Here is an 18,186-nt window from a genome sequence, read left to right on the forward strand (position 1 = left end):
CAAAAAGGACAGTTTGAGACCAGCCTGAACAACAACGTAACAGAACCTTGTCTCACTCAAAAGATAATGAAGGGAGGAGGGGAGGGAGGGAAGGAGGGAACAGAGAAGGAAGCACATAGATGGATTAATCCACCGGAGCACAGATTCCCCCATTTGGAACTAGAACATGCCTTATGCCCAGTACATGTTCCACTCCCCACCCCCACACAGAGGAGGGAATGTCTGATTCACTAGTGAGCAATGTATCAGCTTCCCCTGTATGTATCTTCCTCTCAGTTCATTCTGACTGCCTAGGCAGGTTCACCCTTTCTGGAAAGGGCTGCTAGGCCTAATTTATTTTAAATTACATATATGGAAAGATGTAATCTGTAGGCTTATTTTATTCAGTGTTCCTGGCTTAATTGAGCAAAATCTGGTAGGGCATTTACACGATCTGAATTATAAAGTTCCATTCATCTATTAGACTGAAAGAGTGGGGGGGGGGGACGACTCTTGGTTTCAAGCCCTTTAGCATGTTCTTAACAATGGGGATTTTCAACCTCCACATTTCCAAGGATAATGAAATGTTCTTGTATGAGCTACCATTTATTAATGGGGTAGATGCCTGTCCATCAGTCGGGACTCTGACAATTCAATGAATGTTCTGAATGGTATTTTTCTTTACAACATGCACAATAGTAAAACAAATGTCCATTTATTCTTTTTTTCCCAGAAGTCGCATGTTGTCAGCCATTCTTATAAGAACAAAGATGTTTGCTAACAGATTATGAATTTATGAGACAAAAATCTTGAGGACAGAATGCTTTTCTATTCCTTTTATCTTTACTCTTGCTGTATTAGGCTTGGACAATAATCTTAATCATATATTGAAAGTAGAAAATGCACAATTGGCTTTTTTCCTTAGGCTACAAGTCTGTCCTTTTCAACTTCTAAAACGATGATCAGGAGAATGACTGAGCCTACCGCATAATAATCAGAACAAAAACACTAGCTCCCTTTAGCGAAACATTTGTATAATACCCAGGGAGGGGTGATGCTAAACCCCTTCATTATATGGGGCTCTAGTCCCATTCATTATAGCATTTGTGTATTAGTTTGGTGCCAATTTTAACTCAATCACTTCCAGAGCGATCTATATCAGAATGTAAGAAATATACAGATTTTTCTATGAAATTTTCTATGTAATATACAAGTTGCTATCTTTGTTGTGACTCTTCTCTTTAAAAGAAAGTTTATACCCTTCGACAGTTATACCTTCATATAATATTTTAAATTAATTCATGAGCTCAGTTACCCTACTGACCATATTTAAAATGTGTTTTAGATATATAATAGGAGCAAACACAAAATAGCAATAGGAAATTGTGCACAGTTTGCAGATATATACGTATTAGGGAAACAAACTTAAAAGAATGAGTCAGGCATATGCAGCAGAGAATAGCCTTGTTGGGGCACCAGTGGAAGGGGAAGCCCTTGGTCCTGCCAAGGTTGGACCCCCAGTGCAGGGGAATATGGAGGGGGGCAGTAATGGGAATGTATGGGGGGAATACCGGTATGGGGGAGGGGGAGGTGGAGGGATGGGGACTTATGGACAGGAAACTGGGAAGAGGAATAACATTTGAAATGAAGTAAAGAAATATATCTAATAAAAAATTAAAAAAAAAAAAAGAATGAGTCAGGCCTGGTGGTATGTGTCTCCTAGTTATGGAGAGAGCTGAACTAGAGAGAGTTCAAGTTTAAGGTCTGCCTGGACCACAGAGAATGTTCGAAGACAACACAGACAATACAGCAAGACCGTCTGGAAACAGATAAAGGGCTGGGGCTGTAGCTACATTGGAGAACACTTGCCTCACATGTACAAGGCATTTGGTTCAAATTCCAATACAAATAATAAATTAATTAATAAAGAAGGAAAACAAGAAAGCAGGCAAACAGAAGACAGAAAATTGTTCTACTCCCAAGATAAATAGAACCTACCCAAGTCTTTTTGTTCCAAGTTATGTTGGTTTCAAAAGCTGGTCCCTCCTTTATTTTTCTCTACGTGTTTACCGCTAGAATTGCAATTTAAATACATCCATGGGACATATTTACACTAAAAACAAATCCAGTATTTGAGATTCAAATGTAACTGGGTCTCCTACATCTTCACTTCCTAAATCTCTGCGGGGATATGGGCTTACTCTTTAAACTAATAGTTCCTGCTTGGCTCTTACTGTAGCCTCTGTCTTGGAAGAACTTGAAGGACTTCAAGAACTTGAAACTGAGTTAGAGGAAAACCGCAGGATGGTCAAGGATGGGGAAATAACAAATAGTCTGTTTAAATTGTAGAGAGAAGGAAGGAATGAAGCACTGGGCAGGTGTGCAGAGTGGTCTCCCCAGAGCGCTGGCCAACTTCCTCATTTCTACTGAGAGCTGGCTGAACTAGCAGAGGCACAACTCTGGGATAATACGCAGGGGCGGTACATGTATTAGGTGTCAGTGTGTGCTGCTTCAGTGACTGCCAGTGTAGCCCATAACCTATTCAAGACCCTCATGGCCAATCCACAAGTGGAAACCAAAGAAACTGGCCCTCAGGCCAGACTACCTGAGGGGTAGAGTAGATCCATATCCGTCTACCACCTAAGTTCCTTTCACTCTCTCCCCTCCACACCCTACCTCTTTTCCACAATGTCATTTTGAATTATATGCCTATGATCATACCAAAGAGCAGCTGGAGGGGCTGGAAAATCTGGAAGCTTCTTTCTGTCCCTTTAACCCGCCATTGGAAATCTCTGTTGTGAGAGTATCTTGGGGCTTGGGATGTAGGTCTCTGGTAGATCAATTACTTAGTATTCTTAAGGCCTTGGATCAATCTCTAGTGAGGGAAGGGAAGGAGGTGAAATGGAAACAGTAAAAGAAAAGGAAAGGAGAAGGGAGAAAGGAGAGAAAGGGTTAGGCATGGAGTAATCCCAAAATGGTCTCGCGACAGTGATTTCCAATGGCGGGTTAAAGGGACAGGGGAAAGGTCCATGTCATTCCCCTGTCCTTCTGTGTGGTCATACTTAAAGGGTTAAACTGCACTGGAAAGGATTTTGATAAGGACATTTTCTTTATTACTATACACTATGGTTAATCTAGAGGCATAGGAAAAAAAGTCCAGAAAAAAATAGTTGTAAAAAATTGTTTGCTCGGTAGTCCCATGCTGCAGATGTAAGGTATGGAGTTTGTCCTGCTGTCTTTGAATCAACAGAACTTCTCAGTATCTAGACAACTGAGCGTCCTGTCTTGGATGCTTAGAAATATCTATTTGGTATTGTGCAACGTCGTGCACTGTGCCTGGTTACAAAACCAGCATTTGAAATGTCATTAGAAATTTCTTCTTTTTTTCCTCTTTTTTAATTTGTTAATCATTTTTATTTGTTTGCATTTCGAATTGTATCCCCCTTTCCCTCCATAAGCTTCCCTACCCTAGCCCCTCCGTTTTGCGTCTAAGAGGATGCTCCCCGACCCAGGCACCCATTCCTCCCTCATCCTTCTAGCATCTTCCTTCTCTGCGGCATCGAACCTCCACAGGACCAAGCGCTCCCCTCCAATGATGCCAGATGAGGCAGTCAGTCCTATGCTACAGATGTAGTGGGAGCCATGGACCCACTCATGTATACTCTTTGGCTGATGTGATGGTTTAGTCCCTGGGAACTCTGAGGGGTCCCCTTAATTGCTGTTCTTCAATGGGGTTGCAATTCCCTTCAGTTCATTCAGCCCTTTCCCTAACTCTTCCATTGGGGTTCCCAGGCTCAGTCCAACAGTCCGGTGCGCTGTGAGTATCTGTTTCAGTCAGGTCCTGGCAGAACCTCTCAGAGGACAGCCATTCCAGGCTTCTATCAGCAATATCAGCAATCACTTCTTGGCATCAGCAATAGTGTCTGGGTTTGGGGTCTGTGGATGGAATGGACAGCATGGTGGGGCAGTCTCTGAACCGCCTTTCCTTCAGCCTCTGCTCCATTTTGTCCCTGCATTTCTTTTAGACAGGGATAATTCTCAGTTAAAAGTTTTTAGATGGGTGAGTGTCCCCGTCCTTCTACTGGGGGCATTGTCTATCTACTAGAGGTGGTCTCTTCCTGTTCTATCTCCCTGCCATTGGGTATTTTGGCTAATGTCATCCCTATTGGGTCCTGGGAGCCTCTCACATCTCTGGCCTCTAGAACTTTCTAGAGGTTCCCCAAGTTCCCCACCCCCCCAGTGCTACTTATTTCTATTCATTAGAATCATGTTGCTATAACTTTATTATTATGATCCTATGTTTTCTTGTCTGGTGGAGTTGACACATGCACAATAATTGGGTGGAGGTGGGATGTCAACTTTGGAGTTGGTCCTAATCACGTATCTTCTTTAAGATCAGGTCTCTCTTTGTTTACCACTCACTGTGTATGCCCAGCTAGCTGGCGTCACTTCCTGTCTTGCAGCAGGGTCTCTGGTAATTACAGACATGCGTGTTACTTCATCACTTTATGAGAGTTCTAGGCATCTCCTAAGGCCCTCCCACATGCATGGCGAGCCCTTTACCTACGAGCTATCTCGGTGCTTTTATCCTGCTTTTAAAGCTAATGGAAAGAATATCCATTTACAGCCGGTTAGGAATGTTCTTGAAGATGTCGTTCTTGCAAGCCCTCTTAGATGGAGCAGTGACTGTTCTCATGGTTTAACTTCCAGAATAACAAATGCTCTCTATGTCATTAAGCGTGTTGAAATCTTTCACAGTTTTATATGTTAGCTCATTACTTAGACACGTGATCTTCATCTTGAGCTCATGCTACGTACATATTCTACTTCAGGGATGCATAGTAGGAAAAAAATAAAAGTGTACCACCTTAAAATCTCACCTGATGAATGTGTTTCCAGGATGCCAAGTGAGATATTTACGAGTAATTGTTCAAAGCCACTGAGAAATCATTTTGTTCCACTTATCTCAATATTTTAAGTAGCCTACAGCCATAATGTGTCTGATCCTCTCTGAGTGTTTCATGCAAGGTTGCTTTGGTGCATTTGACCTTGTGCATGAATTCACAAGTCCATAAGTATTTTTCACTGGCTATTGTTTGCTTGTGACTTGCAATGGAATCACTATGAAAGTGCTGACCGAAAAGGAAGAACAAAAGAAACAATTTTACTGGTTCCTGTAAGCTTTAAACATGGCGGGATAGAGAGGGCCAACTGTTAGTGAGAACCTCCACCTCTCCACGGTTACACTCTTCTGCCTGCAGCATCAGCTTCACGCTCAGGCTGGCTCTCCCCACACAGTAGCAGAGACATCCCTCAGAGGCTCCAAGCTGGTATCATCTGTAGGTTTGGAATCAATGAACGTGAGTGATTCTCTGCCAGCATCCATATGGTTGTCCTTGCTTTGGTCATGTGTTCACCCTGACTGAGTACTGGCTCGGAAGACGAGAGCTCATTGGAAAGCCAGTCTGGTGAGCATCCTCTCCCTGCAGTGAGAAGTGAGCATCAGGATGGATAGGCAGTCTCAGTAGAGGGGGTAGGGAGGGTTTTCAAAAGAGCTGCCAGGGGAGGAAACAAGAGGAGCTGAGCAGATATAAACAAGTGTTCACTTAAGGACTATGAATACAACCTCTTCCCTAGAATTGCGACTAATTAAGAACAGTTCAAGCAAGCGTCGTGTACTTTTAAAAACTTAGAAATGCTGAGGGGACCTTGATTCTGTGTGAACATTTAGCTAACATTTCATTCTCTTTGTGCGCACACCATCTAAAAAAAAATCAGAATATTTGCCCTATGACTGTGATTAGGAAAAATTATATAACTGAGGGTATCTCGTAAACTAGAAGGTGTTTTCAACAGAGTGATGCATCATGTGACTTCTGAGAAAAATCAGCCCCTAAAGCAAAGTTAATTGTGTCAAAGTTTACAGTGCCCCTCCCCCTTTTAAAAAATGTCCCACAACACCTGCTGGAATTTCCCCTGAGGAATCAATCCTTAACTACAACACTATGCTTTTGCTGCTGATAGAATTGTTGGCGGGCGCAGATGCTGCTCAGTACAGCTAGATTTGGGAGGAATACTGTGACCAAAGCGAGACACTTTGCTGAGAAAACTAGAAAGAGACAGGTTAGTAGAGAAGAGTTGAGTGGCTGGGTCGGAAGGTTGGGCTGAGCCCAAATTCATAGTTAACAGGCTGTCTTTCATGAAGAGACTCCTAAATGCCACATGCTTAATGACCAGGAGGGCAAGGGAGGTGTTCATTCCAGGGAAATGTTTGTGCGGTGAGCGTATTCTTGCTACCAACTACAGAGAAACAAGGAAATGTTTTATAGGTGATTCGGTTTCATCTGCTGTGTGCACATTTCAAGGGAATGAATTAGTCAGTCCGTTTGAATCATCTTTATATGTTCCATTTAGCCAAAAAAAAAAAAAATCAGTTAAATGGCTAGCACTGTTTCAAAAAGAAAAAAAGAAAGGTGAGAAAGACATTCTGTGTTCAAAGGCTCATTCAGACACATCACAGGATTCAGTGGATCAAGACAGAAATATGTGGAAGTGAAAATATTTCTGAAGTCACCACCATCCTAAACATTAAAATGTCTGGCATAACCCGGTCTGGCATAGAGCTAGGGGAGAATGTTGTAGTCATGAGGTAAACCTGATTCTCAGATATTCAGGCTGATGGCATTGGAGTGACAGGTAATTGTAGAAAAGCAGTCCCAGAGATCAGAACTGTTACAGTTGGAACATAACTTTGGAGTATCTTGGTTCATTTCAGGAATGCCAGTAAACATTTCATAACCATGCCCGGGTGGGAGGACAAAGCTCTAATGTGCAATATTTGCCAATTCCTATGAAATAACACTCCCACCATGCTGACTTTTGGTTGTTAGGAAGAAACTCACAAAAATAAGTGTAACTGAGCCAGGACCAGGGGACTTAAGCATGCTACCAGTTCAAAGGTTCAAAACTCACTCTGCAAGCTAGACAGATGCTGAAGGCCAAGAAGTTAAGTGACTTGCTTTGGGTCATACAACTTAGCTTCACTGACACAACTGAAGCCAGGTTCTGCTTCTCCAGATCATGAATGCATTGTGCGGAAAGCACTGTGCTTGATGACTGAGTCCACTTAACTCTTTACAGCCTGGCTGCATTTCCTTTCTTTGAACGTCTCACCTTGAGTTTAAACTGCTGTGTGATTGTCTCTGTTTCCTACCGCTCTGTGTTCTCACTCACCGTTGGAAAAGTAACTTAATCACCTTTAAGAGGACTCTTTAGTCCTCTTCTTCATGTCCAAAACATTATACATACCTTTCCATGTTTCCTGAGGCTAGGAACAAACGGTGCTAATAGAGGATACTCTCTGACCTACCGTGTACTCAAAGAATTTATAGAGCTGCCCTCAGAAACAAGGTGGGTCCCAAAATTCACCTGACCAGAGTATGTGTCTGTGCAGTAGGCACCAGAGTCTGCTCTTGGCACTCTGCTCTCACCAACACACACCACTGTAAACAGGGACAAGTCCTAATTAACTGGAATGTTCCGGAAACTGACATGGATTAAGTGATTAAATGCATCTTTCTTCCCTGCTAGCTTGCTCTTGATTTGCCATCCCCTCCAATGAGATAACAAAACATCATGCCTACACTTGCTGAATTCTAGCTCATTAGGCATTACCACTGTGCGTGACATACTATAAACCGTAGAACACGATTCTTATTTTGAAAACGTGTAACTCCTCAGATTGTAAAAATAAAGTAAAGGTAATTGTTTGAAGCTTCTTTCACAAGAGAAACCTAAAAGCCATGCACATTCAATACCGCATTAATGGGTCAACTTAGATGCAAATGAGTTATGAAATTGTTTGGCCTTCCTTTTGGAAATAAGCATTCATTTATTTCCTTCAATATTTTGGAGAAAATATAGAAAGAGTATCTCATTCTTGGAAGATATACCAACATGAGTCATGTTAAGAAAATAACAATTTTTCATAAAATGTACCCTGGACTGATAGGACAGTTTGTCTCCAACCCCTACTTTTTATTCCTTCTCGTTTCCCTCACCGGCACTAAAAAAATATTCTAGTATATTTCAGAGCAATGAGAACTACATGTTAAAGTAGCAAGTTCAATTCCACTTGTCATATATACTCTAAGATGGTCCTGTAACTTCAAATATCCTGTCTTTTTTATATTTAAAAACAGTCACATGAGAATATTGAACTGTGGGCTGAGAGGTGGGTGGATGTTAAATCACAAAGCTAGACAGGGAGGGTCTGGGCTCAGAGCTCTGATGGAGAAACTTCTGTGCAGGCTGTGGTCTCTCGGTGTTAATGAAGCGTCTGAGTGGGGACAACTGTTAGGCATGGGATCCAGTCTTGGTTCACCCTGCGTGACTTCTGTCAAACATGCTCATCCAGAAGAGGACAGTAATCATATTTCCTTCTTCACAGGATGTTGGTGGAGAGAAATCTGACGGTTTAGCAGAACGCCTGGCATGTGGTAAGCACACAATGCACATTTTTGTTGGTTTTATTATTATATGGCTTATACCTCTTCCGGTAATTTATCTTATTGAAGCTTTCCTTTGCTCTCTGGCAGAACTGTGGTTTTACTGGCTTTGGTATGCATCCCCTCAAAGCCTATATCCTCAGCCAGGTACCTTCACAATGACCCTAAAGACCACTGTGTCCTCAACTGTCTACGCTAGGGTTCTTCCCTTTCATGCATGTGAAATGGTGGCCACGGCACGTGGATTGTATCTTACCTTGAAGGAAGACAGCTTACCACTGTTCTTTTTCATTTCTTGCTGATCTCAGTTTACATGCTCTGCTCTGGTTATTTTTGAACCTCTTCCTCCAGCTGAAATCCTTAGTCCCTCCTTTATATCCATTACGTGAAACACGTGTTTGTGTACTCTGATTTACTTGTAGAACATGGAGTTACTATGTTCTGAGTCCTCACTGCTCCTGTACACCCATGTGACCTCTCCTCTCTGGCTCTACATGAACCTCCACATGGACCCCGTGACCTCTCGTATGTTTCTGGAATCTTGGAAATAATTGTTTGGAATATTGCATCATCAGCTTCACCTCTCACTTGTGCCTGTCACCCCACTTCTCAGACTCCACTGCTTGCCACCATCCTGCCATGTCACGTGCTCTCCACTGGTTCTCTGCTCTGCTCCTCTGTCTGTGAGGACACCTCATTCGCTCTCCTCCTTGAGGAATGAGTTCTAACCTCCTGGGTTTCCTCCCAACTCACACAGCTGTCTGTTAACTCGTTGCCCCTACCAAGAGACTATGGTAGACTACAGAACTTTCCTGAGAAGAGCACCGTGTTTTGGTTGGTACCAAAGCAGTGTTAGTAAAAGAAGGGAACGTCTTGCAAATAAGCGTACGTCTTTCCTACAGTTTAACAATGAAATACAAACAACTGCTGTTGCCTTCTGCTTCTTCTTCCTTGGGTGAGCATTCTACTTACACAATACACACATTCCCTTGTGCCTTAACAGTCTTTTGAAAGCTACTATTAAATTTATTGAAACCACTCTTTAAAGGTCAACATAGTTCTTTCCTGTATGGGCTAGGTGCCTCTTGAGACCCTGGCCTGGCTTCTATAACACTGAAACAACGCTGACTCTTGATGTCTCGATGACCTGAGCCTCCTTGACTCTTCCATTAGTTCTTTTAATGTAGGTGTTCACCCAGATTTAATTCATTGGCCATCTCCTTTTTTCATCTAGTCTGTGACAAGCATACCAACCTAGGTTTTAGTTATCTCTTCTTTGCAGTTTATTTCTGTCTTGGAAATACCAAGCACACTGAGTCTTGAATTTGTGTCCCATCCTGATTCCACTTGCTACTGTATCCCTCAAAGCAGCTGTGTCTCGCCTGGACCAGTCACGTCTCTCATCGATAATGGCAGCTTTCCTCAGAAGCCTTTCATTATTCACCTCAGTTCCTTGTCATAGATGTTCCATCTGCTCAGAAAGTTCATTCCCCAGGGATTCCAGGCACCTGGTTCCTGATAAATAAGGTGAACCCTCCTAATCATTCCTGTGGTAGACCCATGCCTGCCTAGCATGCTTAAACTCTTCCTACTGTCCGCCTGCCCTGCTTTTGTAGCTCAGTCTACTTCTGCCCCGGTGACTCCCGGTCATCTTTACCTTCCTTTTATATTGTCTAAGCAGGTGCCCAGTGCTACTGAACCATGACTCACTGTCACTTTCTGATCTTAGTGCTTCTGGCTCTGTTTTACTTCACTCCAGGCCACTGTACTTGCTGGCCAACCATTTCTTTAAAGTTCCCAGCTTAGAAATGCAGTAGAACCCAAGTCAGTAAGTACGGACTAAGGTTCCTGGTTTTGAACCTACTGCTTATCTTTTATTTACAGAGAGATTCGGTGTATATTCTCTAATGCTAGGCTGTGTTCCAGGCCCCTCTGTACCTAGCTATTGGAATACAGTACTGAGTCAGACAGATGTTGCCCTCCCTCTTCGGAACCCCACAACATGATGAATGTGTACCTGTTTCTCAGACCATAGTCCCATTCAGGGACCATCTCCCCCTCTCTCGATGCTTGTAGTTTGGGGTTTGTCCTACATGGGGTGTCGTCATGCCGGGTAGTATAGTCATCAGTCTATGCGTGTTACATAGTAAACGATTTTTAGGTTCACTGAAAGGCAAGAGCCATGTTTTCCATTTTCCATAGTGTAAGCACAGAGTGCACATTAGTGACCTGGTGACTTTGCTGTGGTTCCGTAGGTCCAAAGTGAGTGGTCTTCACAATCAGTGCAAAGCCAGATATGGTTTGAAGCGTTCCTCAGCCCTGCCTGAAAACACAGTGTTAGGTAACCAGCTTGCACTCTAAAGCCTCCCTTTTGCAAAACAATACCCAACCCCTGCCCATACCTATTATCAGTAGAAGTCACATGTTTTTCACCTGCACCCCTTTTTAAAACGGAAGAACAAACCAGTCATGGTTCCTGGGAGAAAAACTGGTCCAATTGCATACCACGGAATACTGAAGTAATGTTCTTTTTACTAAAGAGCTTTCTGACTTGATAATGAACAATGTGTTGTTTTTCCCTGAGAAATGCTCTCTAAAACTTCGGTTCCAAAGATTACATTTTACTTCTACACATTTCATTCTGCTGTTTGTTTTGAAGTCCTGGCGATCTTGCATTAAGCATTTGTCTGTCTGAAACAATAGGTTAAGTAGAGCCGAATTATAACCATACCTTTGGCTGTGCGCACGCGCGCGCGCGCGCGCGCACACACACACACACACACACACACACACACACACACACACACACACACGTCCTATAAACAGCACGTGATCACTAGCTTCTAGGATTTATGATTGTTTTCTTCCAAAAGGAAGCTAAATTTAGCCTAGTAATTCTACATGCTCCCAAGGAAACAATGCCTGCTGTGATCTCCAGAATAAATGAATCTTAGCCACAGTTCCTTTACTTGGCTAACCAAGAAAGTTTAAGTATCAACCTAGTCATTAGCCACAGATATGAAACCACATTAAGCAACCGGCAAGGGGTTAAGACAGAATGTGCTACGTCTCTTTCTGAGCTGCGGCATGGCCTCAACACAGAACATTGTTTGCATCACATAATGGTCCTTGAAAATTACTCGTTCATGGCTTGACTTCTAAAATTAAACTGTGTGGATTCATGTCCAGCCCTACAATGCATCTTTATGTGAGGCTAGCTAGGAGTTTTTCTTCTCAGTCTATGTAAAAGATCCCAGTTAGGGGATGTTATTTCTGATCGAGAAGCTGGAGTCATGCTTCCATTTTTCTCTTTGTTCCTAATGATGACTAAAAGGCTCCTGCCTGAATGTGTCTTGGCAGATCGGCTCCTCACAATGAAGGCTCCCACCGCGCTGGCACCTGGCATTCTGCTGCTGCTGCTGACCTTGGCGCAGAGGAGCCATGGGGAGTGCAAGGAGGCCCTAGTGAAGTCTGAGATGAACGTGAACATGAAGTACCAGCTTCCCAACTTCACCGCAGAAACCCCCATCCACAATGTCGTCCTCCATGGGCACCATATTTATCTCGGAGCCACAAACTACATTTATGTTTTAGATGACAAAGACCTTCAGAAGGTATCTGAGTTCAAGACCGGGCCCGTGGTGGAACACCCAGATTGTTTTCCTTGTCAGGACTGCAGCAGCAAAGCCAATGTGTCAGGAGGTGTTTGGAAAGACAACGTCAACATGGCGCTGCTTGTTGACACTTACTATGACGACCAGCTCATCAGCTGTGGCAGCGTCAACAGAGGGACCTGCCAAAGGCATGTCCTTCCTCCTGACAATGCTGCCGACATTCAGTCCGAGGTTCACTGCATGTTCTCCCCACTTGCGGAGGAAGAGTCAGGCCAGTGTCCCGACTGTGTAGTGAGTGCCCTGGGAGCCAAAGTCCTCCTGTCTGAAAAGGACCGGTTCATCAATTTCTTCGTGGGGAATACGATAAACTCTTCCTACCCTCCCGATTATTCATTGCATTCAATATCGGTGAGGCGGCTGAAGGAAACCCAGGACGGTTTTAAGTTTTTGACAGACCAGTCCTACATTGATGTCCTGCCAGAATTCCGAGATTCCTACCCCATCAAGTACATACATGCCTTCGAAAGCAACCATTTTATCTACTTTCTGACTGTCCAGAAGGAAACCCTAGATGCTCAGACTTTCCATACAAGAATAATCAGGTTCTGTTCTGTAGACTCTGGGTTGCACTCCTACATGGAAATGCCTCTGGAGTGCATTCTGACGGAAAAAAGAAGAAAGAGATCCACAAGGGAAGAAGTGTTTAATATCCTCCAAGCCGCATATGTCAGTAAACCGGGGGCCAATCTTGCTAAGCAAATAGGGGCCAGCCCGTATGATGACATTCTCTACGGGGTGTTTGCACAAAGCAAGCCAGATTCTGCTGAGCCCATGAACCGATCAGCGGTCTGTGCATTCCCCATCAAATATGTCAATGACTTCTTCAACAAGATTGTCAACAAAAACAACGTACGGTGTCTCCAGCATTTTTATGGACCCAACCACGAGCACTGTTTCAATAGGGTAAGTCATCTAGACTTCTCACTTAAAGTTAGGTATGAAGCAGACTAAACTCCTATCCTTAAGAAAAAGACACGGCAGTTATTCGTGGTTGATGGATATTTGTAAATATTGAAAATATTTATAAATTCCTTGTGAGCAAATTAAGAAACTGATCTTGATTAATGATTAAAGCAGTGTCTTATTAAATTAATGTGGGGCTTAGTCGGTGAAATGTTTATTGTATAAGCAAGGGGGTGGAGTTACATTACAGGAAACCACGTGGAAAAAAACAGGTGTGGCGGCCTGTGCTTGCCCAGCACTAATATGAGAAATGTCTTGGGCTTACTGGTCAGCCAACCAAGCATAGTTGGCACTCTCCAGGCCAATGAGAAAGACCTTGTCTCAAATGAATAAATAAAAACAAGCAGGTCCCCAGGGGGTGATAACCAAGTCTCACTCTGGCCTCTGTGTGCCAACACACATAAAAAATAAACCCATGTACACACACACACACACACACACACACACACACACACACAAGAGAGAGAGAGACAGACAGACAGACAGACAGGCAGACAGACACAGAGACAGACAGACACAGAGACAGACAGGCAGACAGACAAACAGACTAATATAACTAAAAGAAAAACTTACTTTTTAGGTTTAGATTTGGATTCCTGCCCAACACTTTTTGTTTTAGATTGAGGATCATTAGAAAGGTATTTTCACAGGAAAGCATAGGAAAATTATTGGTGGTTTTATTTAAATAAAGTAGAATCTGCCATCTCTAAGTAGAGAATCATTTTCCTGCCAGCCCTTTGATCCCTTTGTGACAGAGAAAGAGCACCAACCTGCAGGGTCCATTTCGGTCTTAGAAGTTTTTGTGTTGAGCCTAGATTTACACGTAGAGCATGGCTGTGCCTCCTAACACAGGGACCTGCAGGGACCGAACTGAACAAATAGTGCCACTTTGAGTCCTATCTAAACACATTTAGGCTTTGGAAATGTGTGTCTTGCCCAAGCCCAGTCTAAGAAATAAAGGTGGTAACTGCAACCAGGAAGAGTCATCTGTGTGTACGTGATAAGAGAGCACATGAAATCAGCACTCAGTGAGCCTGGGGTACTTCTTACGTGGAAAATTATTTCTCTCTTTCATGGAGCACAGAAAATACAACCTTTGGTGAAGCGTAGACAAAGCCTCCCCCCACCCCCATATTCTAATAGTACACATAACACAGACACCACACCAGTACCACCTAAGACATACTGCCCACTTGCATGTTTAATATACATTGTGAACTCAGTAAGGTACAATGGGACTCTTCATCAGGCTGATCTCGTTTTGTCAATAGAAAATACTACAAAAGAATGGGAGACCGCTGAAGGCCTTTTGGAAACCTGGCCTTCAGAAATGCAAGTGCCATACTTATAGAGTCTTGAACAAAATGCTTTGCCCACAGATAGCAAACTAATTGAGCAACACAAGTTTAAAGAGCCTGTTAGAAGTTCTCCAGAGTGTCCAGGGCGTCTGCCCTTGATGCTTGCATTTTGTACCGCTAAATGTTAAGACGAGCCTTGATTTTGCAGGCTTCTCACTGTTTTATTTTGTACATTTCAGCCTCCCACTTGCAAACGTCCTTACTTTTAGAAAATCTCGAAACCTTCTGAACTTTATCTTACCCGCTTTGCCATTTTTTTAGTGTTCCAGGGGGAACAAAAGGGCAAGACTATCCAATAAAATGCAGGCCAATTTTATCACGAAGGAAAAATGCCCCAAACGCCACACCTGAAACCATTATCACTCCCATCTCAAAAAATTCTTGTGGCAAACAAGATGTAACTTGCCAACAGTCTTCGTGCAAGGGAAGCCAAGTTTCACTCTGGCCAAATTCCATAAAAAGAAATACCTGTAAACCTCCTCTTTTTATTTGCCTGTTTACATTCTTCACTTACTAATGGCTGGAAATCTGCTGAAGCTGGGACTACACACTTTTCTTTTCACATACCCAGCCCTCGGAAAGAGTTCCAGTGATCAGCAGACAGTCCCTAGCTTTGTCCTACATGGCAGCGAGACCAAGATGATGTACAGGACTGAGTCAGTTAGGAACAAAATGATCATCTAAGTATTAAGATGACTCCAGTTTTTCTTGGCCAATCAACCTGGCCAGATATCAGGTGACCTTCTAATAATATCATGGAATATAGTCTTTATTTTTAGCATGAAGTTTCGTGACTAGAAACACATTGGGTAGTTTTGCTTTTAATATCTCTATACACGTATGGACAGACTTGAGCGTTCTTCGGAAAAGTCGAAGGATGCTATGGTGGTACCTTTCTACTTAGGCTCCTGCCCAGTCCTCAGTATAATAAGTGAGGAACCCCATCACAGGGGCTCTTTGCCCTTCTGTCTCCTTGCCATACAGAAAATGTATTTCTACTGCAGAATTAAGCACGAGGATGCCCGAGAAGACCCTATTCGGGGATCCAGCAGGTGTTTCAGGACGACTTACTTGTTGATGGCCAAGTTATGTTATTTTCTCTCTCCTCAATTTCATGAATGTATCCAGTCACTGTATTTACGGGTGTCTTCTCACATCTGTAACAGGAAAAGCCCCCTTTGGGTCACCTGGTAGTTCTGAGAACACATTATATTATTATTATTATTATTATTATTATTATTATTATTATTATTATTACTTTTTACCTATGTCTAAATTGTGCTTCAAAGCTTGTCCCTACATATAGTGCAGATGTAGAGAGCTTATCTCAAGCCACAAGTGTGCATCCATGGAATGCCAGTGCTGTTGTCATAGTAGACCTTCTGTAAGAATGTGGTCTCGATTTCCACAATGCACACGGGTTTTTTTTTTTTTCTGTTGAGTTTGAATGTGACTCTTACAGGACTCATTTGCAGTGATATCTAACTGAATTCTATCTGTTTGCATATCCACAATAATTTCGAATTCATTTTAGTTATCTTTCCTGACCTTTTTTTAACCTATTCATCAGTGAACCTTTATAAGCATCTTAAGTTATTATCAATTCATGTTGTTCTAGGCTAGTGCATATTTCATTAGGAATATTAATATGCAAAATAATTTTATTTTGAGAAAACACCCCCATAAAATGGAAACTTGGTAATAACTCAACTTTAGAGGGGAAAAGCCCTCTTCCTTCTATCTGAAGATAAACACGATTATAAATTCATTTACTTCGAATTTCTAGAATCTCCACCAATCATACATAAGAAATTTGTTAACTCGAAAGTCCAGAAAGAAAAGTTTAAGAACACATTGAGATGATTTCTGCAAATTCAAATCAATGTTTTTTAAAATAAATTATTTTATTTACTTACATCCCAAATGTCCCCCCCTCTTGTCTCACCCTCCCAGAGTTCTTCAACCCATCCCCCATCCCCTTTGCCTCTGCTCCACTCCCCAGCATCTTGAATAGGAGAATTTTTTAAAATCTCAAAATCAGCAGCAATCTTATTCTGTAAGTATGCTGTGTATTTAATTTGCAGACCTGAAGTATTACATTTTAGAAAATATTTTTTGTGGATATTGAGATAAAGAAGGGTTTTTTTTTATGTAAGATACTGATAATTCATTGCACTGTTTTCCTTAGAGTCCAATTACCAAAGTTTTTCTCTGTTATATAAACATTTGAAATAGTAAGCTTTTAGTAAATATTTCCCCAACGTCATGATCCTCTTTTCTGTTTGTTTGTTTGTTTGTTTGTTTAGTTGTTTTCATACATACAGTCTGTTTTGATCATATTCTTTCCCCTCGACCAACTCCTCCCAACCTCCCTACCCACATATGCTCTCTACCCTCACTTCTCTCTTCCTCAAGAAAAATGAGAAAGAAAGAAAAACAGTAAGACGACGAAACTTATCAGAACCACGGGGAAAATCATACTGAAAAACATGGAGTCTGTTTTGCGTTGGCCAGCTTTGCCTGGGCATTAGGTCTGTCCTGGTGTGTGGTTGATAGACTCAGTGACATCCTGGTGATCTTAACAATGATTAGTGGATCAGCTGAGGGGAAACAATGATGTTTGGTACCAGACACCCCTGGATAAAAGCCTGATTTACAGCACATTTGTTAGACAACTCCTGAATTTCGGTTTCATTTGTGGCAACACACAGATAAAACAACTTATTTCTTAGACTTTCGCATAACTCGAGGACTCTGTACTGCACAGTAAGATAATTATGAAACTCGCTCATTGGGAATCAGTGGGCCTAGTGAGAGGAATGGGAAGCCCGAGATTCAGGGCTGCACCCCGTTGTGTTCTACCTGGTGACCTTGAGGACATTATTTACATTCTCCAGGTGGGCTGGCCTCTCAGCAAAGCTATCACGAGGACAAGTACAATACCCGAAAGAGTCCCGGCTTGGTCCTATGCTCATACTAAATGACAGCTATTGCTATAAGGAATGCTTGTCTAAGGAGAGGTGAACTCAAATTACCTGTTTGTTTCTTTAGAGAAAAATATGCATATTGTGGCTCAATTCCTCCTGGGAATCTTTCACTTCCCTCTCTATATGAGTGACCAAACTCCATCCAAGTTTAATTGCTTCGTGTCTAAGTGGGCTGACCACGGAGTGGGACAACCAATCAAATTGCATTATACTCAAGACGGAAGTCTGCTTCATTCTCTGACTTAAAACTTAAACTAGCCCTGGCAAGGCTTCTGTACTTAGAGTGAAACTTTGCGTTAAGAATTACACAACAGGGCTCCAGAAAAAGCCAGCCTCCTAGGTTGTTTTTATTGGGCTTCCTTGTTTCTCAAATACCACTTGTACTCCAATTCAAAGAGTAGCCAACTGCTTCCCAAAATAAAGGAAACTAAAGGTAGTAATTTTCCATCTCCGTCTGGGAGTGCCAAAGTTAAAGGGTCAGCACTCAAAGCGGTCACAGGGAGAAAGGAAAGCAATTAGGACAATTTTCAATAAGAACAGAAATCAAAACAAGATGCAAACAAGGAATACCCGGCCTGGGCCGAGAGACAAGCCTTCGATGGGGTTTCTTATCACTACCATAAAGATGACGGATGGATAAAATTGAGTTACATTTAAGTTGTAATGAAGGAAAATAATTGCAGCATTCCATCAGGAAACCACAAGGCCCATTATTGAT

General features: G+C 42.4%; 1 protein-coding gene across 3 annotated transcripts in view; it reads left to right on the forward strand.

The window, feature by feature from the left end:
* Positions 1 to 18,186, forward strand: part of Met (MET proto-oncogene, receptor tyrosine kinase) — a 107,219-nt gene that overhangs the window by 16,063 nt on the left and 72,970 nt on the right. For 2 of the 3 annotated variants that reach the window (XM_006236129.5, XM_039107024.2), the window contains exons 2-3: positions 8,429 to 8,477; positions 11,847 to 13,063. In XM_006236129.5, coding sequence (XP_006236191.1) covers positions 11,861 to 13,063 — 1,203 coding nt within the window. In that variant the 5' untranslated portion in view covers positions 8,429 to 8,477; positions 11,847 to 11,860. 3 annotated transcript variants of the gene reach the window in all.

This window comes from Rattus norvegicus, chromosome 4 (assembly GCF_036323735.1).
Source record: "Rattus norvegicus strain BN/NHsdMcwi chromosome 4, GRCr8, whole genome shotgun sequence".
Classification (NCBI taxonomy): domain Eukaryota; kingdom Metazoa; phylum Chordata; class Mammalia; order Rodentia; family Muridae; genus Rattus; species Rattus norvegicus.